Here is a 27,480-nt window from a genome sequence, read left to right on the forward strand (position 1 = left end):
TGCCTGCCTCGAGAGGAGGCAGCAAAGGAGCCAGTGCCCTCACTGGTGCTGGGCGGGGCGGCCGCTTTCCTCTGAGGGAAGGGGCGGCGTTGGCGGGGGAAGGGCGCCAGGGCCCAGGCCCTGAGGGAGGGGGCAGCTCGCCCAGGCCACGCGGTGTCGGCCCTCGGCTCAGGCCGGGCTGAGGCCCCGGGGGCTCGGGGTCCGAAGGGAAGGCGCTGAGCCAGACAGGTCTCAAGGAGCCTTCGGGAAGGGAGGGCCTCGTGGCGGCCTGTTCGGGATCCGGCCGGGAGCAAGGGTCGCGTGGGCGCCGCGGCAGCGCCGTCAGGACGGGCGTGAGGCCCCCGGGACCACGTGTTGGCGTCTGGCGGCTCAGGGGTCGCTGGCAGGTGCGGAGGGGAGACGCCCACCTGGGTGCCCTGGGCCGCACGGCGGGCGGTGGGGCCGGGAACCCCTGCTCCTCCTCGGCCTCCGATCCGCTGCGGCCCTGGGTCCTGCTCGCTGCCCGACGCCGCCGCCACAACCTCAGCCCGGGCCCCGCAGCCCGCCGCCCGCCGGAAGCTGAAAGGCGTGTCCGACCCCGCCCCCGGGAGCGACCAATCAGCGCGCGCGACTCATGAATAGTGAGCGCGCGGGCACCGCCCCGCCCCCGCCTCCCGCGGCACCGCCCGCCCGCGCAGACCCCGAGCGCGGCCGCGGACGAAGATGGCGACCGCCATGTACTTGGAGCACTATCTGGACAGTAAGCGCACCCCGCGGGCCCCGCGCCCGCCGCCCACGCGGAGTCCTCCGTGCCGCAGCCCCCCGCGCGCCGGGCACCGCATGCAGACCCCGTGGGCTCGGGATGGCGGCGGGCGCGGCCGGGCGCGACGGGGGGGCGCGCGGACGGGGCGGGGCAGGGCCGCAAGGGAGGGGAGGGCGCGGGGGGCGGGCGCGGGGGGTCCCGCCGGCTGGGTCGCGCCAATTCCAGGTGCGTCACGGCGGGGCGGGGAGGGGCGGGGCTTGCGGCCTCGACCCCGCCCACAGCTTTGGTCCCGCCCCTACACAGGCCCCGCCTCATCTCCGCCCCCAGCTCCGGCCTCGGCTCCGCCAGGTCCCGCCCGTCCCTGTCCGGTCTGCGGATGGAGCTGGCGCCCGCTGCGGGGCTCCGGGCCTTGGGGGCTCCGGGGTCTGGGCCTCCGCCTGGCTGTGCGCCCGTGTGCGCCGGCCTCTTGTGTGACCGCGGCTGGGGAGGGCGTGCGGGCCGCGGGGCGTCTCTCCCCGGCACTGGGGACTGCGGCGCGGAGGCGGGGAGGGCGGTGCCGAGTCGGCCCTGGTGGGCGGGCTGTGCTGTTTCCAGGTGGCAGCAGGTCGGCGCCCCCAGCGGCTGAGCGGATTGTGCTTTCCCTCACTTTACACACCAGGGAAGGCCCAGCGCTGCCGAGCAGCCTGCTCAGGGTCTCCCGCTCTTAGAGGGGCAGACTCCACGCGGGACCCCTGACGTCGGCCCGGGATGGGCACAGCTTTGGGGTCGCGGTGTTTGGGGTTGTGCCGGGTGGCTCTAGAGGGCCCTCGTGGGGGCACTGCACTGGGGATCCTCATGGTCTTCGGCCTGGCACCCGCCCAGGGGCTGAGAGAGTGGCGAGTGAGCCGTGGCCTGGAGCTGGAGACCCCTGCCCTAGAGGGACGCCCGGTTCTGCCCATGTGCTCCGCTGTCTCTTGGGGGTCTGAGTAGTGGGGGGTTCCCCGGGTAGAAGAGTCAAGCTGGGGAGCACGCTGGAGGGGAGGCCTTCTCTATCCTGGCACCCAGCCAGTGAGCTGGCCTCCCAAGGAGGGTTGACTGTGTGTGTGTGTCTGGGAGGCTGTGTCAGCCGGGAGGCTGTGCCTCTGTCCTCTAGGGGAGCTGGGAAAACACTGGGGCTGGAAGCATCAGATGCATAAGATAGAGTTAGGTTTAAAATGATTGCCTGGTAACTGTGAACAGCACATGGGAGGGTGACCAAGACTGGAGGAGGCAGCCCCCCTTAGGAGCCTGTGTCAGCTGTGCAGGTGGCGGAGGTTGGCCTGGTCTAGGGAGTAACAAAGCAGACGGTAAAGCAGCACGGGGGTCCTCCTGGCAGACTGTGGAGATTGGTTGCGCTAGCCACAGGGACTATTTAAGTAAAATTAAAACTGAATGGCGTTAGTCCCATTTCCAGTGCTCAGTAGCTCCCTATGGCCACCACTGTCTTGAGCAGCTCAGAGAGAAAACATTTCTTTTCTTTTTCTTTTTTTTGTTTTTTTGAAATGGAGTCTCACCCTGTTGCCCAAGTTGGAGGGTATGATCTCAGCACACTGCAACCTCCGCCTCACAGGTTCAACCAATTCTCATGCCCTAGCCTCCCGAGTAGCTGGGACTGTAGGTGTGCACCACCACGCCTGGATAATTTTTGTATTTTTAGTAGAGACGGGGTTTCACCATGTTGGCCAGGCTGGTCTTGAACTCCTGACCTCAACTGATTTGCCTGTCTTGATCTCCCAAAGTGCTGGGATTACAGGCATGAGCCACCACGCCCGGCCAAGGGAGAAAACATTTCTATCCTTGCATAAAGTTGCGTGGGCAGCGTGGCTACACTGCTCGATGCACTGGATTTCTGGGTAAAGTGGGGGAAGACCAAGGAGGACCCAGGGGATTTTGGCTTGAGCCTTGGAGGATGCCGCTCACTGAGGTGGGGTAGCCTAGAGGGTGGGGCCAGTTGGCCTCCCCTGCCTGTGCTGTTGGTTTCCAAGTTTCCCTCTCCCTTCTTTGACTTCTGACAGCTTCTGAAGTGTGCACAGAGCCTCTTGTCAGCACTGTTGGGTACCTGAGTCTAAAAATGAGATCACAATCCTTCTGCTCCCCAAACCCTAACAGAGACAGAGTACAGAGTGGGCTTGTAGCCTTGAAGTATAAAACTTTTGGCCAGTCCTGGTGGCTCACGCCTGTAATCCCAGCACTTTGAGAGGCCGAGGTGGGCGGATCACCTGAGGTCAGGAGTTTGAGACAAGCCTGGCCAACCTGGTGAAACCCCATCTCTACTAAAAATACAAAAACTAGCCGGGCATGGTGGCACATGCCTGTAATCCCAGCTACTCAGGAGGCTGAGGTGTGAGAATCACTTGAACCTGGGAGGTGTAGGTTGCAGTGAGCCAAGATCGCACCACTGCACTCCAGCCTGGGCAACAAGAGAAACTCCGTCTCAAAAAAAAAAGACAAAAAACCTTTGGAGGTGAATTTTTGTCCTGCTGCTGAGAGGTACATGGCTTCCGTGTTTTTGTGTTTCAGGTATCGAGAACCTTCCCTGCGAACTTCAGAGGAACTTCCAGCTGATGCGAGAGCTGGACCAAAGGACAGAAGGTGGGTTCAGGCCTCTCCATACAACCAGAACTGGGTTCTGACAGCTGGGAGCCAGCAGCTCCTGAAGGCTGGTGGCAGAGGGTTTTGAGGGGACCCAGGGTAGTGGGGCATTGGCCTAGCCCTGGGCTGTGGGTATCACTCAGTGTCTTGCAGTAAGTGTTGATACTTTCGAAGCCACATTTAGTTTCTTGGGTTCTTACACATCTTTATATCACGTTTTTATAACCATCACCCTTTCCAATCAAAATATTTATTGCCATTTTTTTCTTTTGAATATTTTCAATTTTCAAAGTGTGTAGTGTGTGCATTGTTTTAAAAGTTTGGTAGTACTTTTTGGCCTTTTGGTATTTAACCCCGTTTCTTTTTTTTTGAGACGGAGTCTCACTTTGTCGCCCAGTGTGGAGTGCAGTGGCGCAATCTCGGCTCACGGCAAGCTCTGCCTCCTGGGTTCACACCATTCTCCTGCCTCAGCCTCCCGAGTAGCTGGGACTACAGGTGCCCACCACCACACCCGGCTAATTTTTTTTTGTATTTTTAGTAGAGACGGGGTTTCACTGTGTTAGCCAGGATGGTCTTGATCTCCTGACCTCGTGATCTGCCCGCCTCAGCCTCCCAAAGTGCTGGGATTATAAGTGTGAGCCACCTCGCCCGGCCCTAACTCTGTTTCTTTTTTTCTTTTCTTTTTTTTTTTTTTTTTTTTTTTTTTTTTTTGAGACAGAGTCTCACTCTGTTGCCCAGGCTGGAGTGCAGTGGCACGATCTTGGCTCACTGCAACCTCCACCTCCCAGGTTCAAGTGATTCTCCTGCCTCTGCCTCCCGAGTAGCTGGGACTACAGTCACATGCCACCACACCTGGCTAATTTTTTGTATTTTTAGTAGACACGGAGTTTCACCATGTTCACCATGTTAGCCAGGATGGTCTTGATCTCCTGACCTCATGATCCGCCTGCCTAGGCCTCCCAAAGTGCTGGCATTACAGGCATGAGCCACCGTACCCAGCCCTTAAACTCCCTGTTTCTAAACAACATGTTTTTGTTGCTGTTTCTTATTTTATCTCTTGTCAGTTTTAGATGTTGTTCAGGCATATATGGCACAGGCAGCTGTACTTCTCCAGTGGCCCCCACACCCTCACATGCCTGCACCTGGCTCCCCCATTTCCTGGCTGTAGTTTGTTAGAATTTGTGGTGAGACCAGTGATGGGACTTCCACTGGGCAGCTGTATAGGTACTTTAACACTGAGCCATGCCACCTGCTGTGCTTATATGACCCCTTTGGAATAACTTTGTGTATTTCTTAGAGTTACTCATGGCCCTGTTTGTTGGCTTTGTTTTCTGCATTCGACCCTCATCTCCCCGGCTGGGCTTTTCCGTGTGGTCTGTCAGGCTATCTACCCTGACAGTTCTGTGTGTGCTTTCTTTCCGCGGAGCCCTGTGTCCTGGAGGCCACAGTTCTGATTGTTTCCGTGCCGACTGCGCACTTGTTGCCCTGAGGTTTTCCTGGGATCTCCTTTCACCCCTCTTCAGTGTGGGACCCTCTTCCCTGAATCCTAAATGTCCTCTTTTTTTCCTTGCTCTCCTGTTTTGATAGAGCCTTTCCTTTGGTAGGTTCCTGAAAGAAAGGCGCACATAGGAAGGTAGATTTTCTTGGCCAGGCGCGGTGGCTCATGCCTGTAATCTCAGCACTTTGGGAGGCCGGGGCGGGCAGATCACCTGAGGTCAGGAGTTCGAGACCAGCCTGATCAACGTGGAGAAACCCCATCTCTACTAAAAATACAAAATTAGCCGGGTGTGGTGGTGCATGCCTGTAATCCCAGCTAATTGGGAGGCTGAGGCAGGAGAATCACTTGAACCTGGAGGCGGAGGTTGCACCTGGAGATCGCACCATTGCACTCCAGCCTGGGCAACAAGAGCGAAACTCCATCTCAGAAAAAAAAAAGAAAAAAAAGGAAGGTAGATTTTCTTGTAACATTGCATGTCTGAAAATGTGTTTGTTCTAGCGTAATACTCAGCTGATAGTTTGGTTGGGTATAGAATCCCAGATTGACAATTGTTTTCACTCAGGATGTTGGCGGCATTGCTGCCTTGTCTCCTAGTGTCATACTCAACTGATAGTTTGGTTGGGTATAGAATCCCAGGTTGACAGTTGTTTTCACTCAGGATGTTGGCGGCATTGCTGCCTTATCTCCTAGCGTCATACTCAGCTGATAGTTTGGTTGAGTATAGAATCCCAGGTTGACAGTTGTTTTCACTCAGGATGTTGGCAGCATTGCTGCCTTGTCTCCTAGCTTCCACGTTGCTGCAGAAAATCTGGTGCTGTTTGGATTCTTGGTCGTTTATATGTGTGATCTATTTTTTTGTTGTTATTCCTATTCAGAAGCTTTTGAGATGTTTCCTTTATCTCTGAAGTTTTAAATTTCATGGTAATGTGTTTTGGTGTGGGAATTTTTTTTTTTTTTTTTTTGAGATGGAGTTTCACTCTTGTTGCCCAGGCTGGTGTGCGATGGCGCAATCTTGGCTCAACACAACGTCTGCCTCCCAGGTTCAAGTGATTCTCCTGCCTCAGCCTCCCGAGTAGCTGGGATTACAGGCATGCGCCACCATGCCCAGCTAATTTTGTATTTTTAATAGAGATGGGGTTTCTCCATGTTGATCAGGTTGATCTCAAACTGTCAGCCTCAGGTGATCTGCCCGCTTGGCCTTCCAAAGTGCTGGTATTATAGGCGTGAGCCACCATGCCTGGCCTGAGATTTTTTATTCATTATGCTGGGCACAGGTTTTTTTTTTTTTTTTTGAGATGGAGTTTCGCTCTTGTTGTCCAGGCTGGAGTGTGATGGCACGATCTCAGCTCACCACAACCTGCGCCTCCCAAGTTCAAGCAATTCTCCTGCCTCAGCCTCCCGAGTAGCTGGGATTACAGGCATACGCCACCACACCCTGCTAATTTTTTGTATTTTAAGTAGAGACGGGGTTTATCCATGTTGGTCAGGCTGGTCTCGAACTCCTGACCTCAGGTGATCCGCCCGCCTCGGCCTCCCAAAGTGCTGGGATTACAGGCGTGAGTACCATGCCCGGCCTGGGCACATGTTTTACAAGACTGAGATAGCTGTGTTTTTTTCCTTAGGTACAGCATCTTGACTAGGGAATACAGAGTAATTTTATTGTGAAATGTGACATATATTCAGGAAATGAATGTGCAACATTTATAGATTGCTTAACAAATATTACCAGGTGAACCTCTCTGTTTTCTGCTACCGAGATGGAGAAATCAAGCCCTTTAGCACCTGAAGGCCTTTGTGACCCTCCTAGTCATGACACCCCTTCCCAACCAAGGGGTGACCATCCTGAGTTTGGTGACAGTCACCTTCCACCTTTAACAGTAGTTTTCTTTTTTTTTTCTGAGACGGAGTCTTGCTCTGCCATCAGGCTGGAGTGCAGTGGTACAGTCTCAGCTCACTGCAACCTCTGCCTCCTAGGTTCAAGTGATTCTCCTGCCTCAGCCTCCTGAGTAGCTGGGACTATAGGCACGTAACACCATGCCCAGCTAATTTTTGTATTTTTAGAAGAGATGGGGTTTCACCACGTTGGCCAGGATGGTTTCCATCTCTTAACCTCGTGATCCGCCTGCCTTGGCCTCCCAAAGTGCTGGGATCACAGGCATGAGCCGCCGTGCACGGCCTTCAACAGTTTTCTTAACCCTCTAAACCGAAGGGTTAAGAGTTCTGTCTGTTTCTGCCCTTCGTATTAATGGAATCATCCAGTATGTTTTCTTTTGTTTGTTACTCTTTTTGCTCCGTGTCACCTTCTGTGGGAATCATCCGTGTTGCTGTGTGTGGCTGTAGTTTGCTCTTTTTGTTGCTGAGTAGCACTCTGTTGTCTGAAGGGACCACAGCTTAGTTCTCCATTTTACTGAGGATTGGACATTTGGGTTGTTTTCTGTTTTCTGCTCTTATGAATGTTTTCCCATGTGTATTTCTTTAGGTTACATAAGGTTTCTTTAGGGTATTTAAGAGTAGTGTGTTCTTTCTTGACTGCTCTACCAGAAAAAAAGAAAAGAGAGAAAAGAGTAGTATGCCAAGTCATAGGAAAGGTGACTACAAATTATTCACATAGGATGTTTGAGAGTCGAAGAGGGCACTGTGACTACTTGCTGTGTAACATTCAGAACTGGGACTGTCCTGGGCACGTTGCCGTAAAGTCTGCACATCCACACGATCCCAGACTGTTTGTGCAGAACAGTTCTGCCCACTTGCGCTCCCACCAGCACAGCGTGAGTTCATGTCAGCCTACATCTTTGCCACAACTTGGTGTTGACTGACTTTAGTTGTTGCCAGTCTGGTGAGCACATCATGGTGTCTTGTGCAGGGCTAGCTTTTCCCCCATTTCTCCATCAGATAAGAAAGCAGAGATTGACATCCTGGCTGCAGAGTACATCTCCACGGTGAAGACGCTGTCTCCAGACCAGCGCGTGGAGCGCCTGCAGAAGATCCAGAATGCCTACAGCAAGTGCAAGGAATACAGTGACGACAAAGTGCAGCTGGCCATGCAGACCTACGAGATGGTGAGGGCGAGGCGGGGGCCATGGCTTTCTCGGCGATGACAGAGTGCTGCTAGCCGCACAGACCTATGAGATGGCGAGGGCGGGGCAGTGGCCATGGCTCTTCCTCTGACCTCTACTCCTGCCTCTCATGCAACAAACTGTAAAAACCGCCCAGAAATGAGCATAGCCAAGTGGAAGGCTGGCTTTGGTAGCCTGACGCTGCTGGAGGAAGTGCAGACGGGATACACTTCATGTAGGACCATCCCTGGTTTTTTTTTTGTTTTTTTTTTCTGGGCCCTTTTTGTTTGTGTATCTGCTCGGAGGAACCATTTGGGTTTTTTTTGAGACAGTCTCACTTTGTCGTCCACGCTGGAGTACAGTGGTGTGATTTCAGCTCAGTGCAACCTCTGCCTCCTAGGCTCAAGTGATTCTCGTGCCTTAGCCTCCCGAGTAGCGGGGATTACAGGCATGCAGCACCACGCCCAGCTAATTTTTATATTTTTAGAAGAGACGGGATTTCACCCTGTTGGCCACGCTAGTCTCGAACTCCTGACTTCAAGTGATCCACCCGCCTCAGCCTCCCAAAATACTGGGATTACAGGCATGAGCCACCGTGCCCGACCTCCAGGTGGCCATATTTTATTTTATTTTTTAATTTTATTTATTATTATTTTTTGGGACAGAGTCTTGCTCTATCGCCCAGGCTGGAGTGCAGTGGTGTGATCTTGGCTCACTGCAACCTCTGCCTCCTGGGTTCAAGCAATTCTCCTGCTTCAGCCTCCTGAGTGGCTGGGATTACACGCATGCGCTTCCAAGCCCAGCTAATTTTGTATTTTTGGTAGAGATGGGGTTGCTCCGTGTTGGTCAGGCTGGCCTCGAACTCCCAACCTCAGGTGATTCACCTGCCTCAGCCTCCCAAAGTGCTGGGATTACAGGTATGAGCCACTGTGCCTGGCCTGTATTTTTAATAGAGATGGGGTTTTGCCATGTTGGCCAGGCTGGTCTTGAATTCCTGACCTCAAATGATCCACCCGCCTCAGTCTCCCAGAGTGCTGGGACTACAGGCGTGAGCCACCGCGCCTGCCCTAATTTTTGTATTTTTATTAGAGATGGGATTTTACCATGTTGGTCAGGCTGGTTTTGAACTCCTGACCTCAGGTGATCAGACTGCCTCGACCTCACAAAGTGCTGGGATTACAGGTGTGAGCCGCTGCACCTGGCCTCCAGATAGCCATATTTTAAAGTAGGGTTGAGCGTCAGATATCCCAGGCCTTGTTCACTGCATTTCACAACTCTGCTTCTCATTATTGCCCACACTCATGTCTTTTCCCTAAATGGGATTTATTCCATTGCAATGTCAAAATATGCAGAAAAAGCACACGACCCTTGCATGGACTTTGAAATGGTGGGCCTTGTTTTAGCAGAGGTTTGTTCATTGGAGACTCAATTAAAGAGCAAGAAGGTGTTTCCTGGTGGATACTTTTGTACGTTCGTGATTTCTGAGGTGTTTTGGTTTTACTTTAAGATTTTGGGTATCCTTTTGTAGGTGGATAAACACATTCGAAGGCTTGATGCAGACCTGGCGCGCTTTGAGGCAGATCTGAAGGACAAGATGGAGGGCAGTGATTTTGAAAGCTCCGGAGGGCGAGGGTTAAAAAGCAAGTCTGTTAAATTTTTTTCTTTATTTTATTACTGTTAACTATGGAGTTTTGAAGAGTTTTGTCACGGTAAATCATTAAAGTACGATCACTAGGGTAAGTATCATATTTGGGTAAACCTTGTCTTGCAGGCTGGGCATGGTGGCTCATGCCTATAACCCCAGCACTTTGGGAGGCTGAGGCAGGAGGATCACTTGAGGCTAGGAGTTTGAGACCAACCTGGGCAACATAGTGAGACCTCATCTCAACAAAAAATTTAAAAATTAGCCGGGTGTGGTGGTGCACACCTGTGGTCCCAGCTACTCGGAAGGCTGAGGTGGGTGGATTGCTTGAGCCCGGGAGGTCAAGGCTGCGGTGAGCTATGATTGCTCTGTTGCACTCCAGCCAGCCTGGGAGACAGAGCGAGACTCCTTAAAAACAAAACACAAAACTGGCCTTGCTTTAGAGAATTCTATAAAAATAATTTGCGTCTTGATTATTTTTCAGAAGGCCGGGGTCAGAAAGAAAAAAGAGGGTCCCGGGGCCGAGGCAGGAGGACGTCAGAGGAAGATACACCAAAGAAGAAGAAGCATAAAGGAGGGTAAGAAGCTTTCCCCTCTTTTTCCAAAAGAACAAATACCCATAGCCTGTGTCCTGGATGTAGAAACACTGATGGAAGCTGACCCCTGAGTGACGTGCACACTGTGTGCCGGGTGGTATTCTGGTTCTTATGCTGTGCGCCTGTCGTCAGCCCGTCCTCACCGCAGCCTTTGAGGGGGTGCCGTTGTCAGGGGCATTTTCAGTGTCGCAGGGACCTGCCCAGGCTTTAGAGCTGCTGTGGTGCGGCTGGGCCTGCACCTGGAGTCTGACTGCAGTGCCTGTCCTCTTAGCCACAGTGTGTGCTGCCCCGCTAGGGACAGTAGCATGGTGAGCTACAGTAGGATGATGTGTTGTTGACAGAGGCCAATGTAAACCACTCTTTAAGTAGCTAGATTTCTGTATATCTGTCAGTTATTTTATGTGTCAATATATAGTTTGCATATATTCACTGTTAATTATGTGGCCACATTTATTAAATAGACATGTCATTTAACTTGAAGTTTTTTGAGATACTTTATTTAAAGCATTCTCCCACTGACACCCTCCAAAGGTATTGTATTGTATACCTTCCAAAGAGATCATGGCATTACCTCAGAGGAGTGACATTTAGACTAAAGAGAAAATGCTGAAATGCCACGAAGCCTCTATGGAGATGATCTCACAGGGGGAGGGGTCAAAGAGTTTAAGTTTTGGGCATGGTGGCTCATGCCTATAATTCCAGCACTTTGGGAGGCCAAGGCGGGAGGATCACTTGAGCCCAGGAATCTGAGACCAGTCTGGGTGACAAAGTGAGACCCCCATCTCTAGAAAAAATAGAAAAAATTAGCTGAGTGTGGTGGTGTGGGCTGTAGTCCCAGCAGCTGAGCTGGGAGGATCGTGAGCCATGATCGCACCACTACATTCCAGCCTGAGCCACGACATGAGACTCTGTCTCAAAAAAAAAAAAAAAGGGAAAAAAAGAGTTCTTCTTGACAAAAAAGGGACAATTTTCATTTTTTTTTTTTTTTTTTGAGATGGGGTTTCACTCTTGTTGCCCAAGCTGGAGTGCAATGGCGCCATCTCGGCTCACTGCAACCTCTGCCTCCGAGGTTCAAGCGATTCTCCTGCCTCACCGTCCTGGATAGCTGGAACTACAAGTGCGCACCACCATGCCTGGCTAAGTTTTTGTATTTTTAGTAGAGATGGGATTTCACCATGTTAGCCAGGCTGGTCTCGAACTCCTGACATCAGGTGATCCACCTGCCTCGGCCTCCCAAAGTGCTGGGATTACAGGCGTGAGCCACCGTGCCCAGCCCCAATTTTCAGTGTTTTAGCTAGTGCTTAGCCTTTTGGCCGGGCGCGGTGGCTCATGCCTGTAATTGCAGTACTTTGGGAGGCCAAGGCAGGTTAATCACCTGAGGTCAGGAGTTCAAGACCAGCCTGACCAACATGGTGAAACCCCGTCTCTACCAAAAATGCAAAATACTTAGCTGAGTGTGGTGGCAGCTGCCTGTAATCCCAGCTACTTGGGAGGCTGACGCAGGGAGATTGCTTGAACCCAGGAGGTGGAGGTTGCAGTGAGTCAAGATCATATCACTGCACCCCAGTCTGAGTGACAGAGCGAAACTCCGTCTCAAAAAAAAAAAAAAAAAAACAACCAACATTCTTGTATTGTAAACTAGTGCACAGATACAGAAAACCGCACAGAACAAACATGGTTTAATTAATTTCCGTAAAGTGAAGATCTTTGTAAGTAGCACCTAGTCAGTGATTAACTGCTGCTGGAAGGCCTTCCATATGCCCTGTTAAAATCATAAACTCCTCCTGCCCCCAAATAAACATGATCTAGATTTCTATAGTATTTATGTCCTTGTTTCTTTAATAGTTTTATAGTGCATTCCTAGACACTATACATTATAGTTTAGTCCTGCTGTTTTTCTAACCTTTTGAATTAACTTTATTAAGGAATAATTTACATACAATAAAATGTTATTCTAAGTGTACAGTTTGATGTTGCATTTAGTTCCTTTAAAGTTATGGAAGTATTCAGGCTTTCTATTTCTTCTCCAGTCAGTTATGGAAAAAATCTGTGTCTTTCAAGAAATTTGTTTTGTGTAGGTTGTCAGATTTTTTAGACATCAGGTTGCTAATAATTTCGCATTGTTATGGTTCTGATGTGTCTGTTATGATGACCCCTCTTTCAGTCTTGATATTAGTAATTTATGTTGCTCTCATTTTGTCTTGATCCTTTTTTTTTTTTTTTTTTTCCTGAGGCAGGGTCTAGCTGTGTCACCTAGGCTGGAGTGCAGTGGCATAACATGGCTCACTGCAGCCTCCACCCTCCCGTCCCCAGGCTCAAGCGATTCTCCCACCTCAGCCTCCCGAGTAGCTGGGACCACAGATACGCACCACTGTGCCTGGCTAGTGTTTTGTAGAGACAAGGTTTCATCATGTTGCCCAGGCTGGTCTCAAACATCTGGGCTCAAGCAGTCCGCCTGCCTCAACCTCTCAGTGTGTTGAGATTACAGGCGTGAGCAACTGCGTCTGGCCGTTTTGATCTTTTTAGAGAACTAGCTTTTAGTTTCATTATTTTTATTGTTTTCTCTATTTTTTTGTTTGCTATTGCATTTGTTTCTACTCTCTATTTCCTGTTTTCTACTCAGGTTTACTTTGTCTATACTGTTCTAGCTTTTTAAGGTGGAAGTAGCTTGGATAATTGATTTTTTTATCTTCCTTGTTCTAATTATTATTTTTGTTGCACTCCACAAATTTTGATATATTATGATTTTGATACAATTTTGATACTGTTTTTAATTTTTATTTTGTTTACCTATTTAAAATATTTTAGAATGTTTTTCTTGTTTTTTGAGATGAGGTCTCACTCTGTCACCCAGGCTGGAGTGTAGTGGCACGATCTTGGCTCACTGCAGCCTCCACCTCCTGGGCTCAAGAGATACTCCCACTTCAGCCTCCCAAGTAGCTGGGACCACAAGTGCATGCCACCATGCCTGGCTAATTTTTTATATTTTTGGTAGAGATGGAGTTTCGCCATGTTGCCCAGGGTGGTCTTAAACTCCTGAGCTCAAGTGATCCACCCACGTTGGCCTCCCAAAGTGCTGGAATAGAATTTTTTTTTTTTTTTTTTTGGTGAGACGGAGCCTCACTCTGTTGCCCAGGCTTGAGTGCAGTGGTGTGATCTTGGCTCACTGCAACCTCTGCCCTCCGGGTTCAAGCAATTCTCTTGCCTCAGCCTCCTGAGTAGCTGGGATTCCAGGCATGTATCACCATGCCTGGCTAATTTTTTTTTTGTATTTTTAGTAGAGACAGGGTTTCACCATGTTGGCCAGGCTGGTCTTGAACTCCTGATGGATCAAGTGATCTGCCTGCCTTGGTCTCCCAACATACTGGGATTACAGGCGTGAGCCACTGCACCTGGCCTAGAATTTTTTTTTTTTATGCTACTTCTTTGCCTTATAACTTATGTAGAAGTATGTGTCTCAATTTCCAAATAATTTGAGATTTTTCAGATACTTTTCTAATTTTAATTTTTAGTTGAGTTCTGTTGTGGTCAAAGAACATTATATAATTGAAATCCTTTGAAGGCCAGCTAATTTTTGTATTTTTAATAGAGACAGGATTTCACCATGCTGGGCAGGCTGGTCTCGAACTCCTGACCTCAAGTGATCTGCCCACCTCGGCCTCCCCTCCCTGTAAAGTGCTGGGATTACAGGCATGAGCCACCGCACCCAGCCTTCATTGCAATATTTGGTCTGTTCATATTTAACATAATTAATGATATGGTGGGATTTAGATTCACCATCTTGCTATTAGTTTTCTGTTTGTTCCTTCTGCTCCTTTCCTGTCTTCTTTTGGACTAACCAGGTATTTTTTTAGTATTCTGTTTTTTTCCTCCTCTTGTCTTATTAGCCATGCTTGTTGTTTTTTTTTTTTTGAGACGGAGTCTTGCACTGTTGCCCAGGCTGGAGTGCAATTTGCAATGGCGTGATCTTGGCTCACTACAACCTCTGCTTCCCAGGTTCAAGCGATTCTCACGCCTCAGCCTCCCCAGTAGCTGGGATTATAGGTGTGTGCCACCACACCCGGCCAATGTTTTTGTATTTTTAGTAGAGACAGATTTTCACCATTTTGGCCAGGCTGATCTCGAACCCCTGACCTCAAGTGATCCACCCACCTCGGCCTCCCAAAGTGCTAGGATTACAGGTGTGAGCCACTGCCCCTGGCCCCTGTATTTTAAGGATTGTTCTAGTGTGTGCACTCAGTTTCCTTAAGTTATCACAGTGAACTTCAGATATTACACTATTTGATGTTTAATGTGAGGCTCCACACAAGTCTTCCATTTCCTGCCTTTGTGCTGTTGTCCTTCATTTTGCTTCTGCATGTGATCTAAGCTTCACAATACGTATTATTACCTTAGATGCAAACCACTGATTATGTTGAACACATTTTAAAGCATATGTGGAATGTAAAGATGTTGAACTCACAGAAGTAGAGAGTAGAATGGTGGTCAGGCACTGGGGTGGTCAGAGGAGATGTTGGATACAGAATTTCATTTAGATAGGAGGAATAAGTTCAAAAGATCTGTTTTACAACATGGTGACTACAGTTAGTAACAATATAGTCTCAAAAAAATTGTAGAGTTTAAGTGTTCTCACCACGAAAGTCACCCCATATATAGTTACCCCATATAGTTGCCATTTCTGGTAACCTTCATTTTTTTTTTTTTTTTTTTTTTTTTTGAGACAGAGTCTTGCTCTGTGGCCCAGGCTGGAGTGCAGTGGTGCGATCTCAGCTCACTGCAACCTCTGCCTCCCAGGTTCAAGTGATTCTCGTGCCTCAGCCTCCTGAGTAGCTGGGATTACAGGCACCCACCATCACACCTGGTTAATTTTTGTATTTTTAGTAGAGATGGGGTTTCGCCATGTTAGCCAGGCTGCGTCTCAAACTCCTGGCCTCCAGTGACCCTCTTGCCTCAGCCTCCCAGAGTGGCGGGATTACAGGTATGAGCCACCGCACCTAGCCCAACTATTATTTCTTAATATTTATTTTCTTTCTTTAAAAATTTTTTTTCCATACATATTCTGCTTATGTATATTTCTTTATGTGGATGCAAATTTCTGTCTTGTCATTTCTCCTCTACTGAAGAACTTTAACATTTTTTACAGTACATGTATGCTGATGGTGATGAATTCTCTAAGTTTTTGTTTCTCTGAAAATGCTTTTATTTCGCTGCATATAGAATTTTAGGTTGACCTTTTTTTCTTTTATCACTAAAGATGTTCTCTCATTTTCTTCTGTCTTTCATTGATTCTGATGATAAATTAGTGATAATAATTATTTTTGGTGGTTTCTTTTTTTTTTTTTTTTTTTTGCCTTTAAGATTTCTCATTGTCACTGGCTCTTAACAGTTTGGTTATGATGTGTATTGGTGTGTTTTTTTGTGTATATTTTGTGTGGAACTTGTTGAGCATCTTTGAACTGTTGGTTTATACTTTGCATCAAATTTGGAAAATTTTCAGACAGTTCTTCCAATATTTTTGTGCTCTCCTTTCTCCTCTTCCTGCTGTCCAGCTCCCTGTGTATTCCTTAGCTTAGATTTTCTCACAGCTCACCGAGGCTCTGCTTACTTTCTGTAAGCCTTTTTCTTTCTGTACTTCAGTTTGATTTGTTTCTATTATTTATTTATTTATGAGACAGGTTCTGGCTCTGTTGCCCAGGCTGGAGTGCAGTGGCGCAATCTTGGCTCACCGCAGCCTCTGCCTCCCGGGTTCAAGCCATTCTCCCGCCTCAGCCTTCCAAGTAGCTGGGATTACAGGTGAGCGTCACCACACCCGGCTAATTTTTGTATTTTTAGTAGAGTCAGGGTTTCAGCATGTTGGCCAGGCTGGTTTCAAACTCCTGGCCTCAAGTGATCCACCCAGCTCGGCCTCTCACCTTCCCTTTCCTCCCTTCCTTCCTTCCTTCCTTCCTTCCTCCCTCCCTCCCTCCCTCCCTCCCTCCCTCCCTCCGTCCCTCACTTCCTTCCTCCCTTCCTTCCTTCCTTCTTTTCTCTTTCTTTTTTTTTTGAGAAGGTCTTGCTCGGTCGCCCAGGCTGGAGTGCACTGGTACAATCGCTCACTGCAAGCTCTGCCTCCCAAGTTCAAGCGATTCTCTGCCTCAGCCTCCCAAGTAGCTGGAATTACAGGCGCATGCCACCATGACTGGCTAATTTTGTATTTTTAGTATAGACAGGGTTTCACCGTGTTATGCAGGCTGGTCTCGAACTCCTGGCCTCAGGTGGATCTGCCTGTTTTTGGCCTCCCGATGTGCTGGGATTACAGGCATGAGCCACTGTGCCCAGCCCTAAGTTAGTTTTAATCTCCTTTAATACATTTTTCATTTAGGAGATTGTAGGGCTGGGTGCTTTGGCTCATGCCTGTAATCTCAGCACTTTGGGAGGCTGAGGTGGGAGGGTCACTTGAGTAGCCGGGATTACAGGCATGTGCCACCATTCCTTGGTAACCAGCTTTTAAAAAAACGTAATCAGTCCTATTTCCCTGCTGAGGGTACATGTCTTATGATTTGTTATTAGCTGTCTGACCTTAGGTATAAAGGAAGCATGGAGAGGGAGATTTCTGTTCTCCCCAGGAGGTGTTCGTTCTGTTTTAGTCCAGGCCAATAGGGCTGGGGGCCTGGGGCGGGGCAGGGTCTCAGCTTCAGCTCCACCGAGGCCCCTTGAGGACCTTGAGATTTCCTCTCTCGCCTCCTGCCCCAGCGGCTTCCACAGTTCGTAGAAGTGCGGGGGAGGAGACCGGCGGTGCCCAAGCAGACCCCTTCCTCGAGAACTCCGAGGTTGCAGGGATTTTCCCTCTGCTTTTAGTTGGTCTGTGCGGCCTCTGGAATCTATAAATGTCGGTGGGGACGCGGCCGCCACGTGTGGCTGTGTGGGCTCAGCGTGGCCCAGTGGCCAGCCCAGCCCTCACTCAGTGCATGAGGCAGGCGGACGCCCCCGCAACCCCCCAACACCCCCCACTCTGTCTGCAGGTCATCTAGCTCTTGTTGCTCCACAGCTCCCCGACATCTTTGAGAATGTGGTTTTTGTGACTTGCTGGGTTTTGTGTTTTCTAACTCAGTGGCAACAGCGTTCTGAGTCTTCCTGCTCCTTCCTGCTCGGAACCTGAAGGCCCTGTCCCGACCGTGCCTTTTCTGCGTGAAAGTGGGACTCCTCCTGGTCTCTTCCTCACCCAGTGCTGTTTCTCAAGGGTATGCTAGGCATAAGGAATGCAGGCACTGGGGGTCCTTGTGGGGGTGAAGGAGACTCCAGCTCCCTGTTGGGGTCGGGGCTTCCTCCCTGAGGGCTCTGCCTGGCTTCAGAGACCTCAGGAACAGCCAGCACCTCTGCAAACACAGGAAGATCCACCATGGCCTCATGGCTTTTCCTGTCCTGACAGTGCGCTGACCAGCACTGTTTAGTAGCAATGCGGAGCCTGGGAGCTCAGCGCTGCCTGCCAGGCAGGTCGCAGTAGTGACAGATGAGAAGGGTGATCACCGATGGCGACAGTTGCGGGGCCCCTCTGGCTCTGGATCTAGCTTGTGTGTGAATCTCTTTCTTCTCTGTGCGCCCAAGTGGCAGTGCTGCTCCTGTCCCATTGCAAGACGTCGAGACGGGCTGGTAAGGCCAGCTCTGAAGCTGGGCTCTGACGTCCAAGGCACCAAGCAGGCCCCTTCCAGAGGGACAGGAGGATGGTGCAGGTGGGCAGACGGGTCATCCTGAGGACCAGTCGGTTGGACCCAAAGCCTGGCCTGCGGGGTGGGAGTGTGCACTCGGGTGCCTCCAAGGGCATCATCCTGGGTGTTTGCAGGAGCCCGCCTGCCCCTGGGCTCTGGAGTTCTGTGGCGCGCGTCCCTGACCCATCAGCACAGTGGGTTTTCATGCCCCTCGTGGTCACGCTGCGGTGCCAGGCCGCTCTGCCTCAAGGCAGGTCCTGTTCCCTGCTGGGGACCCAGGAACACACACCATCTTGTCCCTGTGGCCTGCCCTCTTCAGGCCTGTTCCCCACGTGCCCGGGGCTCTTCCTGGAATGCAGTGTGCCTAGACTGCACAGATGCTCCGTGTCTCATCTGAGATCCCGTGACCTGAGGCTGCCCCCTGCACTGTTGCTGCCCTGTGGCCTTGCTCTGGCGAGGCAGAACCTATGTGTGTGGATGAAGGGCAATGTCACCTGTAGCACCTGGAATCCCAGGGCTTGGACAGGCAGCCAGCCCCCTGCTAGGAGCCACCTGGAGTGCTGGGAAGCCATCGGGGCTGGGCGCGGAAGGGCTCGCTGGCACTGTCTGGCGAGGGGTGCCTGCCACACCTTGGGGAGTTAGCACAGAGGGTGCCTCTTGTGGCAGTGGTGCTGAAGGGAGTCAGCAGCCGCTGACAGTTGGGGTCACCCTGGCCTGTGCAAGGGACAGGGCTCCCCATGGCCTCCTGGTTGCCTCCCTCAGGGCTGGTAGCAGCACTCCCTGGCCACATGCCATGGCACTCCCTCAGGCGAGACTGAGAGGCCAGTGAGGCCTGCATGCTGGCCTCAGCTTCTGGGGTGCCCTTGCTGGGCGGTCCCCTCAGGCCCCCGGCCCTCTCCCACAGCTGTCAAATCTGGCCAGCGCCCTCGAACCTGGTGATGCTGAGACACGGGTCAAGTGTCAGCTCAAGGTGTCGGGTCGGGCTTTGTGGACAGAATTGGACTCGGCACAGAAGAGGAGGGCGTCAGAGAGCGTTTCGGGGACGGTTGGCAGCAGAGGGTGCTGCCCTGCTCTCCGCGGGTGAGAGGTGACTCGAGGAGAGTGCAGGAGCCCCTTGGAGGTGAAGCCACAGGTGGCATCCCAGAATCGGCAGGAGACTGAGACGTAGACCCTTGCGTGCCGCTGTTGGAGGAGAGACCCGAAGACTACTTGAGACTGTTGCTTGAAAGCAGTGTCGGCAGCACCTGGACCTGGACTTGTGACACTGATGGATTTCAGCTCTAAAGAGAAACGCCTGTCTATTCCCAGACAGAGAGAAAGAGCAGAAGAGCAGATTACCCACAAAGGACAGACTTAGGTGGGCGCCCCTGTGCCAGAGGGCAGCGGGGAGGCAGGGTGCATGCTGAGCCCGAGTGTGTGTGTATGTGTATAGGCAATTGCAAAGGCGTAGAAAAGCTTTAGACAGGGTATCCAAGGAAAAGCTGAGTGTTGATTCCCTGTGGGACCCAGACTTCTGCTCCTTGGCTTTCCCTGATCGTGACTGTTTTTCTCACGGCCACGTTCCTCCTGCTAACCTGCCGTGTTTACGTACCAACTAGATATTCTTGGGTTAGAGGGTGGGATAGGGAAGATACTTTTTCTTTCTGTACTAATGGGAATACACTGTCTATAGTATCTGCAGCTTGTATGTTTATTTGAAAAATACTGAAATATAAAAGCGTAAATTTCCCCCTAAGTGCATCCCTTTCAAACGGGAAAGTCTCCACCTGAGTCTGTGGTCCTGGCGGGGTGGCCATGGTGCTACAGGTGGCAGGCTTGGAGGGAGGCATAGACAGGGTGGAACACCCGCCAGGCTGTTGTGTAGAAACCCACGTGGGAGCTGATGGGGATGGAGGAGTGACAAGGATGGTGTGTGGTTGGAAGGGGCCCTGTGCCAGGTGGACAGCTGGGTGGGTGGTGGGTGGTCCTGGGAGTGTGTGGGGAGCTGCTGGTTGACTCAGTATTGGGGCAGAGGTGCCTGAGTAGGTGCGTGGAGGGCCCGGGTGCAGGACGCACGGCTGTTCTCTTGGGAGGAGGTCACAGTTATGGGAGAGCTGTTGACTGTGCGGGCTGCTCTGACACCTGTCAGTCTGGGGTGGGAGGCTGGCAGGCTTCTCTCAGGTGTCAGCTGTCTGTTGGCAGAGGTGACGTGTGCTTGTTTCCAAAGGGGCCAGGGTCTTTGGAGGGATGGCCCAGAAGTGGGTTGAGTCCAGAGGTCCCCGGGGGAGTCCTGTCTGGGAGGAGGGACCGAGATGAGAGTGGACTCGTCCCCAGAGTGGGACCAGAACCCCGGTGCTGTGGGTGAGTGCTACGCTTCACGGCCTCCTGGGGGCCCTCCATGCCCCCATGTCCCCGCCTGGGTCCGAAGGTGGGGGCAAGGTCTCCACCCCTCTGCTGCCAGCTGCTGCTGTTCCTGGATTTTTGTGGGTAACAGTGTTCTTTCTAGCATCAGCTGACAATCTGTTCATATCCTTAATGATTTTCTTGCTGCGCCTTCTTAGAACATTGCGTGTTCAGAGGGGTTATTGAGGTTTTGAAAATGTGTGCTCCAGGAAGAAAACGTCCACAAGGTGTGTATTCAGTTAGTGCATGACTGCAGTGGCTGGCCCTGGAGTTGCATTCATTTCTAAAGGACAATGGGAAAAATGGAAGCAAGTTTATTCATTATGTGTCGCTCAGAGCACAGTACCAATTTCCCCCTTGGAATGATTGTCTTCACAGTTTTGGGGTGAGGGGGCCTTAAGTCAGAGACAGAAGGGCCCGTGGTGTCCGTGCCACCTGACTTCCCACCATGGCCTTCAGCGGTGCCTGTGCCCTGTCCCCTGCAGGTCTGAGTTCACTGACACCATCCTGTCCGTGCACCCCTCCGACGTGCTGGACATGCCCGTGGACCCGAACGAACCCACGTACTGCCTGTGCCACCAGGTCTCCTATGGGGAGATGATCGGCTGTGACAATCCAGACGTGAGTGTCACCTGCAGGGTTCGCGCCATGGGGCGGGGTCTTGTGTGGGGCGGGGCTGGCGGGTGTTGGCATTTCTTGTGTTTCCCATACAGAACATGAGGCGTGTTGACTGCGGTTTCTCCCTTTACTTTGCAGTGTCCAATTGAGTGGTTTCACTTTGCCTGCGTGGACCTTACCACGAAACCCAAAGGAAAATGGTGAGTGTGGGGATGCTCGCTCTGTTTTCTCCCAGCCTGCTGGGTGTTGTGCTGCTGGCCTCCCCGGGAGAAGGCGCTCGATGGCAGAATCTTGCCAGGCTTAGCAGGGCACGGTAGCCATGTAGGCATGCCCCACTGTGGCCTCAAGGAGTGTGGCTGGCTGGCTGGCTGCTCTGGGTGTGGCTTTTTCCCCCCTTTGCTGCTGTGCCTGTCCGAGCTGGCAGAGGGATGCCGTCACCCAGGGATGGCGGTTACCAGGTTACGTAATATTCACGTTAACGGCCCCTCCTGAAGGACAACCTTCCGGACTCTGTGGGAGGTAGGGATCGTCTTAAATCAGAAATGAGAGGTTCTTGTCCCCTAGGGAAATTTGGGAAAGATAGCATCAGATGTGAGCCCTGAAGCCGGGGTGTGGATCTGGGGCTCTGCCCCCGGCTCTGTCTAGTGGAGAAGGGTGCGGGTGCCAGGAGCATCTTCTCTTCCTGCATCCCCTTGGCAATGGCAACTTTCTGCATTGTTGTTCCTCAGATTTCATTTAAATAAAAACCTGTAGTCTGGGCAACATCGGGAGACCCCAACTCTACAAAAAATACAAAAATTAGCTGGGCGTGGTGGTGCGTGCCTGTGGTCCCAACTACCTGGGAGGCGGAGGCGGGAGGATGGCTTGAGCCTGGAAGTCCGAGGCTTCAGTGAGCTGAGATCGCGCCACTGCACTCCAGCCTGGGCGAGAGAGCAAGACCCTGTCTCAAATAAATAAATAAAAAGATAAAAACCTGGCTTTGTTTGCCTGTGCTGAAAATCTAAAAATGGATATATATGTTCTGAAAATGAAATCGGAATGTGCTCTTCTGTGTGGCACTCAGAGGTCATCGTGGCAGCGTGTTTGAAACTCCGGCAGACTCGCCCGAGTTGGTAAGAGCCAGTTATCCTTGGTGTTCGGTGTGAGGACACAGGGAAAGGATGCTGTGTCTCGGAGGCTGGCCGAGCTCACGGTGTCACGTGGCGTCGACACAGGCTGTCCTGTCACAGGGACACATGGCACTGTGGTGCCCCACGCCATGCGGCTGGGGGACAGTGCACCGAGGGTTTTGAGAAGGGGTACAGAGGGTGTTAGGGCGGAGGGCCCTGGGCAGGCTTGGGCCTGAGCCAGGCGGGGGTTGACGTTTGCTGTCACATGCGAGTCAGCTGCCTCCTGCGTGGGGAACCTATGGAATGTCCTCTGTGGTCAGCAGCTGCCTCTGTTCAGGAGCCCCTTGTGCGTGCGGTTCCAGAACTTGCTCAGAGTCACCAGGGAGCACTTGTGAGACGGCAGCTTCCAGGGCCAGTGCAGGGTGCCTGGCTGGGTTTCCGTGGGCCTGAGGGGCTGCCATGCTCACACGTGCTTGGTACCTGCAGCCCCCACAGACTCCAGACAGAGGGCACCAGCGACCATGCCATCGGCCGGGGAAGAAGGACCCACCTGTTAAGGAGGAACGCCTGGGTGTCAAATCGGTTTTGCTCATTGATGTGTATCTGTCAACTTCAGAACTGGCGTCCTGCATAGAGCCGCACGCGCATCGGCGCGTTTTCCCCGCGGGAGGGCCGCGGCCCCCCTGCGTGTGCCTCTCCTGGTGCCCTCCTGCCGGTGTCCAGCAGCCCTGGGAGACGTGGGGAGGCGGGCCCTGGGCACCCTGCGCGCTGGTGGAAATGGTGCCCAGGGCCTCATTGCGCCTTTCTTGTCACAGGTTCTGTCCACGGTGTGTCCAGGAAAAGAGGAAGAAGAAGTAGGAGGAGCCGTGTGCCCAGATCCGAGGAGCAAGTTAATCTGTTCCTTCATTCGTGTCGCAATATTTCCCTTCCTTTTAAAACTACCTTGTTCGGTTGATACTTAGTAACTCAGTGGCCAGTTGAAATGCTGGATGTTTCCTAGAACAAGAACCCACCAAACCCTGTTCGCACAGAAGGGCGACCTTGCAGGGACTCGCCGCCGCGACGTCAGTGTGGCTTTTACAGGACTTCCCCCGAGCATCAGCAGGGAGCCCCAGCGGACATGGGCGGGTGCTCGTGAGCTCGGGCTGCCCGGCCAGGCACAGGCGGGGACATGGTAACCTGGTCTACAGCCGCCACTCTGCAGCGCGTGGGCCACCCTCGCATAGCTTTCCTGTGGTTTTCTAGGACTGGTACAGCCCGGGCTCCGCGTGCCCCAACCGCTGGAGCACACCTGCCACGGAGAGGCGCGCGTGGGGCCATTGCCGTGGCGGCCGGCTGCCCTCCTCACACTCAGCTCCGTGCCGCATCCGGCCACCGTGCACTCCTGCTTGGGGCGCCTCTGACGGGCCCAGGAGGGCTGGGGGCTCTTCCCCGGAGGAAGTGGCCTCCGCTTCACTGTGCGCTGCCTTTTTAGCTTGGACTTCAGTCCTCCCTCGGGGGATTCACCTCTGGAGTAAACGGCTCTTCATTAGCTTGGAGTAGCTGTGGGTCCTGTGACCAGCACCCACAAGACCCTGTGCAACAGCTGGGCTGATGTTCCGTTTCTCTGGGAATTGGTGATGTTTTTACTGTGAAGATGAAATTATCGTAATAGCATGAAGATTGTGGGTCTGTGTGTCTGTGAAGTGAGTCCCGTCTGCCAGGAGCTGACGAACCACGAATGCTTCTGCCTGTGCTGTGCATTCCCCAGGCCCGCAGCTCCCGTTCAAGGGGACTCCGATGTGAATTTGTTGTGAATTTATTGTGCCACAATAGCAGTTCTGGAATGAAGCTAGGAAACTCGAGTGTGCTTTTTGTTTAATTAGCGTTCACCAAGCTGAGCCGGAGCCATCCTTTCGGTGGTAGTTGGGGAAGGCTGTGCAGATTTGCTCTGTTGTGATGCATTGGTGACAGTGCCTAGCCTGCGGTTCCCGACAGCATCACAGGCTCTCAGAAATCCTCTCCTGTGCCTTTAGAGGAAGGAGAGGATTCCTGAGGAATGCAGGGAAGCCTCTTTCTGTCCTCACACCACAGAAAGACACCTGAGGGAAAACTGAGACTTGAGGTTCCCGATTTAAGAAAAGCATGGTTTTCTTCATGGTGGGGGGCCATTTGGAATGACAGCCTCACTTCCTTCTGATGGCTACATCTGTATCTTTTCCTCCTGTGTTTAATGTTTCACTAGGGAGAGGAAATAAAGCAGAGGGAACGTGTGAAGCTCTGTGTCTCAGACGGGGCCCTCCCGTCGAGAAGCTGGTAGTCAGTGAGAACAAGAGAACAAGAACATCCTGAACAGTCCTGGTTGGGATGGTGTCCACATTCATGTTCTGCGGTTCTTGAACACAAGGATGCCTCTGGGCCGCCTGTCCTTTTCCAAGGGTGTGGGTGGGAGTGGATCCTCCGGGCGCAGGTGCCAGGCAGGTGCAGGTGGCGGTTGGCCACTGCTGCTGCTCGTCCCTGCCAGTGTCTGGGCCTGAAAGGGCTCCCTCCAAGCGGTGCCTTCCTGCGGCTTAGAAGGGAAAGCGCCAGAGACGGCAGGCTACAGTGCTTCACACCCTCAGCCACGGCTGTAAAACTGGAGATGGGTGGGTTTTGTATGTTAATTTTTTTTTTTTTTTTTTGAGATGGAGTTGTGCTCTGTCACCCAGGCTGGAGTGCAGTGGCGCGATCTCGGCTTGCTACAAGCTCCGCCTCCCGGGTTCATGCCATTTTCCTGCCTCAGCCTCCCGAGTAGCTGGGACTACAGGTGCCCACCACCACGCCTGGCTAATTTTTTGTATTTTTAGTAGAGAGGGGGTTTCACCATGTTAGCCAGGATGGTCTCCATCTCCTGACCTTGTGATTTGCCCGCCTCGGCCTCCCAACGTGCTGGGATTACAGGCGTGAGCCACCGCGCCCGGCCACCCAGCTAAGTTTTGTATTTTTGTTGGAGACGGGGTTTTACCATGTTGGCCAGACTGGTCTCAAACTCCTGGGGTCAAATGATCCGCCTGCGTCAGCCTCCCAAAGTGCTGGGATTACAGGTGTGAGCCACTGTGCTCAGCTGGGAGATGAATTTTCATTTAATGACTTAACTTTTTGTTAGCACAGGTTTTGTGTGTGTGTGTGTGTGTGTTTTGTTTTTTGTTTTGTGTTTTTGAGACGGAGTTTTGCTCTTGTCACCCAGGCTGGAATGCAATGGCACCATCTTGGCTCACTGCAACCTCCGCTTCCTGGGTTTAAGTGATTCTCTTGCCTTAGCCTCCCAAGTAGCTGGGATTATAGGCGCCCACCACCACGCCCGGCTAATTTTTGTATTTTTTGTAGAAATGGGGTTTCACCATATGTGGCCAGGCTGGTCTTGAACTCCTGACCTGAAGTGATCCACCCACCTCGACCTCCCAAAGTGCTGGGATGACAGGCATGAGCCACTGCACCCGGCCAACACAGATGTTTAATGATGGTGGAGGATACATTGTGGAAAATGTTTTTCTCTCTTTTACCATTTTTGGGAAGAGGGATAGGTAAGTGCAGGGAGTTTGTGCTGAAACAATGCCTGGCAATTTTTCAGAAATGAATTTGATATTGCGCTCCACCTTTGAGCTGTTCACACCCGTGGCTACCCCTGGAAAGTGCTGGGGTTGTTGATGCTTTTGGCTGCCCGGCTTCCTGAGGTCTCGCTGCTTTCTGGGGAAAGATGACTGGCTTCCATGTGGGAAGCCATGTCATTGTCTGACACGTGATGATGTGGTCCTGCCTGCCACTGTGCACCATCCCAGGTATTGAATTTTGACCTTTTCTTTTCAAGTTTCTGTGCTTATGTGTTTTTAATGTTTACTTTTGCCACTTACAATAATATCACCAAAATAATATGCATAGAGTTTTGGAAGAAACACAGAAAACATGAGCAGAATGAGACAATTCCTTGGGCTGTAGTTTGGACCCAACTGAATCCTGAGTGCTCTGTGGCAGATGCTGTCTACCCATGGGAGAGACACACTCAGGAGTGGCAGTTTGGCCAGAAAAGAAGGTCATGGCCCCTGGCCTGGCCCCAGCTCTGCAGGGACACAGGAGCCACACCATTTGCACCATCCATGCCTTGCTCCAGAAGGCCTGGCTGCCTTCTCCCTGGGGATGATTCAGGGATTTAGTCTTGGACCAGACCCCCCTCCACAGCTGCCCGGCCCCAGACCCATCTCTTGGATTGAGGGTGTGTGGGCTGGACCCAGTGGGTCACTCTGGCAGCTTCATCTGAGCCGAAGGTGTGGGTCCTCTGTGGCTGTGCGATTGACCTCTATGGGAAGGAGCATTCTGCCCATTTTCCTTGTTTTCAGTGCTGCGGTATCAGTCAGTGATCTGAGGAAATCCTGTAGGGGAAGGCAGGCTGCAGTGAAAACAGGAGCTGGTGAAACCGAGCCCTCTGCATCTGCAAATGTGCCCCAGGTGCTGCTGCTGGGGACATGGATGCCGAGTGGAGGCCTGTGTGGCCTCCTGAGCAGCAGCTGACCACCCATCTCATGCTGGGTGGGACCCCTGGGCGGATGGACATGAGACCACGCCGAGCGGAGGCCTACGTGGCTGCCTGAGCAGCAGCTGACCGCACGTCTCACTGTTGGCCAGGGCTTTGTGACGTGGGTGTTTTCCAGTCTGCCTGGAGCAGCGAGAAGCAGCTGTGCAGACCTGTGGCAATGGGAGGGTTTGCTGGGATGGATGGGGACACCGGCCAGCTTGTCTTCTGTCCAGCAGCCCCGCCGGACTTGGCCTCCTGTCCTGTTGTTGGGAGCCCTGGCTGGGGCTGCTTTGAGCAATGACGCTGGCCCAGAGCAGCTTCCCACATGACACCAGAGCCGAGGGTCTGCCCTGTCCTAGGTTAGGTCTTCGTGGTTTAGAATAAAACCGCGAGGGATGTTAATTATGGGCATTGAAGACTTAAGGTTTTCCTGAATTTTTAGTGAGCAGTGATTGGCCTTCAATACTTGTGCTGAGAGGAATTTTAAGCCAGGGGAAGTGTAAGAAAATGTTCCCATTCAGGAGAGAGTGTATTGGAGTTTCTTTCTTCCTCTGTATGTATTTTGTGGTGTTCACCTTTAACCACATTTCATCCAAAACGATGATGCAGCTTTAACATGAATGTTACATTTTTATTTTCAAGGAATTATTATCTATGTTCCCTTTGTAAAGGAAAGATAATGTTGTAAATCTTTTTATTAGATAATGTAAAGATGTATATCAGTATTTTTGGATCATGTTATAGATTATGGATATATTGTTTAATAAATAAAGTATTTTTTGGAACAAACAATTGAAAGTGCATCTGTATTAGCCCGTTTTCACGCTGCTGATAAAGACATACCCGAGACTGGGTAATTTATAAAGAAAAAGAGATTTTTTTAAAAAAAATTTTCTTTTCTCTTTTTTTGAGACGGAGTCTTGCTCTGTCACCCAGGCTGGAGTACAATGGCACTGCATGATTTCGGCTCACTGTAACGTCTGCCTCCCGGGTTCAAGCGATTCTCCTGCCTCA

The 27,480-nt window shown here is 51.8% G+C and overlaps 1 protein-coding gene across 15 annotated transcripts; it reads left to right on the top strand.

Moving 5' to 3' along the window:
• The first annotated feature begins 508 nt into the window (after nt 1-508).
• Nucleotides 509-27,258, top strand: ING5 (inhibitor of growth family member 5). Of its 15 annotated transcripts, none has more exons than XR_010122961.1 (10): nt 509-739; nt 3,281-3,352; nt 7,743-7,909; nt 9,435-9,546; nt 10,033-10,126; nt 20,697-20,832; nt 20,968-21,029; nt 22,425-24,562; nt 25,528-25,735; nt 25,836-27,258. XR_010122961.1 is itself a non-coding variant. In XM_063648452.1 (9 exons), coding segments are annotated over exons 1-8 (681 nt in total). In that variant the 5' UTR covers nt 509-702; the 3' UTR covers nt 21,894-21,941; nt 22,754-27,258. The 15 variants fall into 15 exon arrangements, 10 of the variants coding, with proteins under 10 accessions (XP_063504522.1, XP_054334190.1, XP_063504519.1 ...); XR_010122959.1 differs by having other exon boundaries at nt 26,291-27,258; XR_010122962.1 differs by having other exon boundaries at nt 22,754-24,562; nt 26,291-27,258.
• The last annotated feature ends 222 nt before the right edge of the window (nt 27,259-27,480 follow it).

Source organism: Pongo pygmaeus, chromosome 11, assembly GCF_028885625.2.
Source record: "Pongo pygmaeus isolate AG05252 chromosome 11, NHGRI_mPonPyg2-v2.0_pri, whole genome shotgun sequence".
Taxonomy (NCBI): domain Eukaryota; kingdom Metazoa; phylum Chordata; class Mammalia; order Primates; family Hominidae; genus Pongo; species Pongo pygmaeus.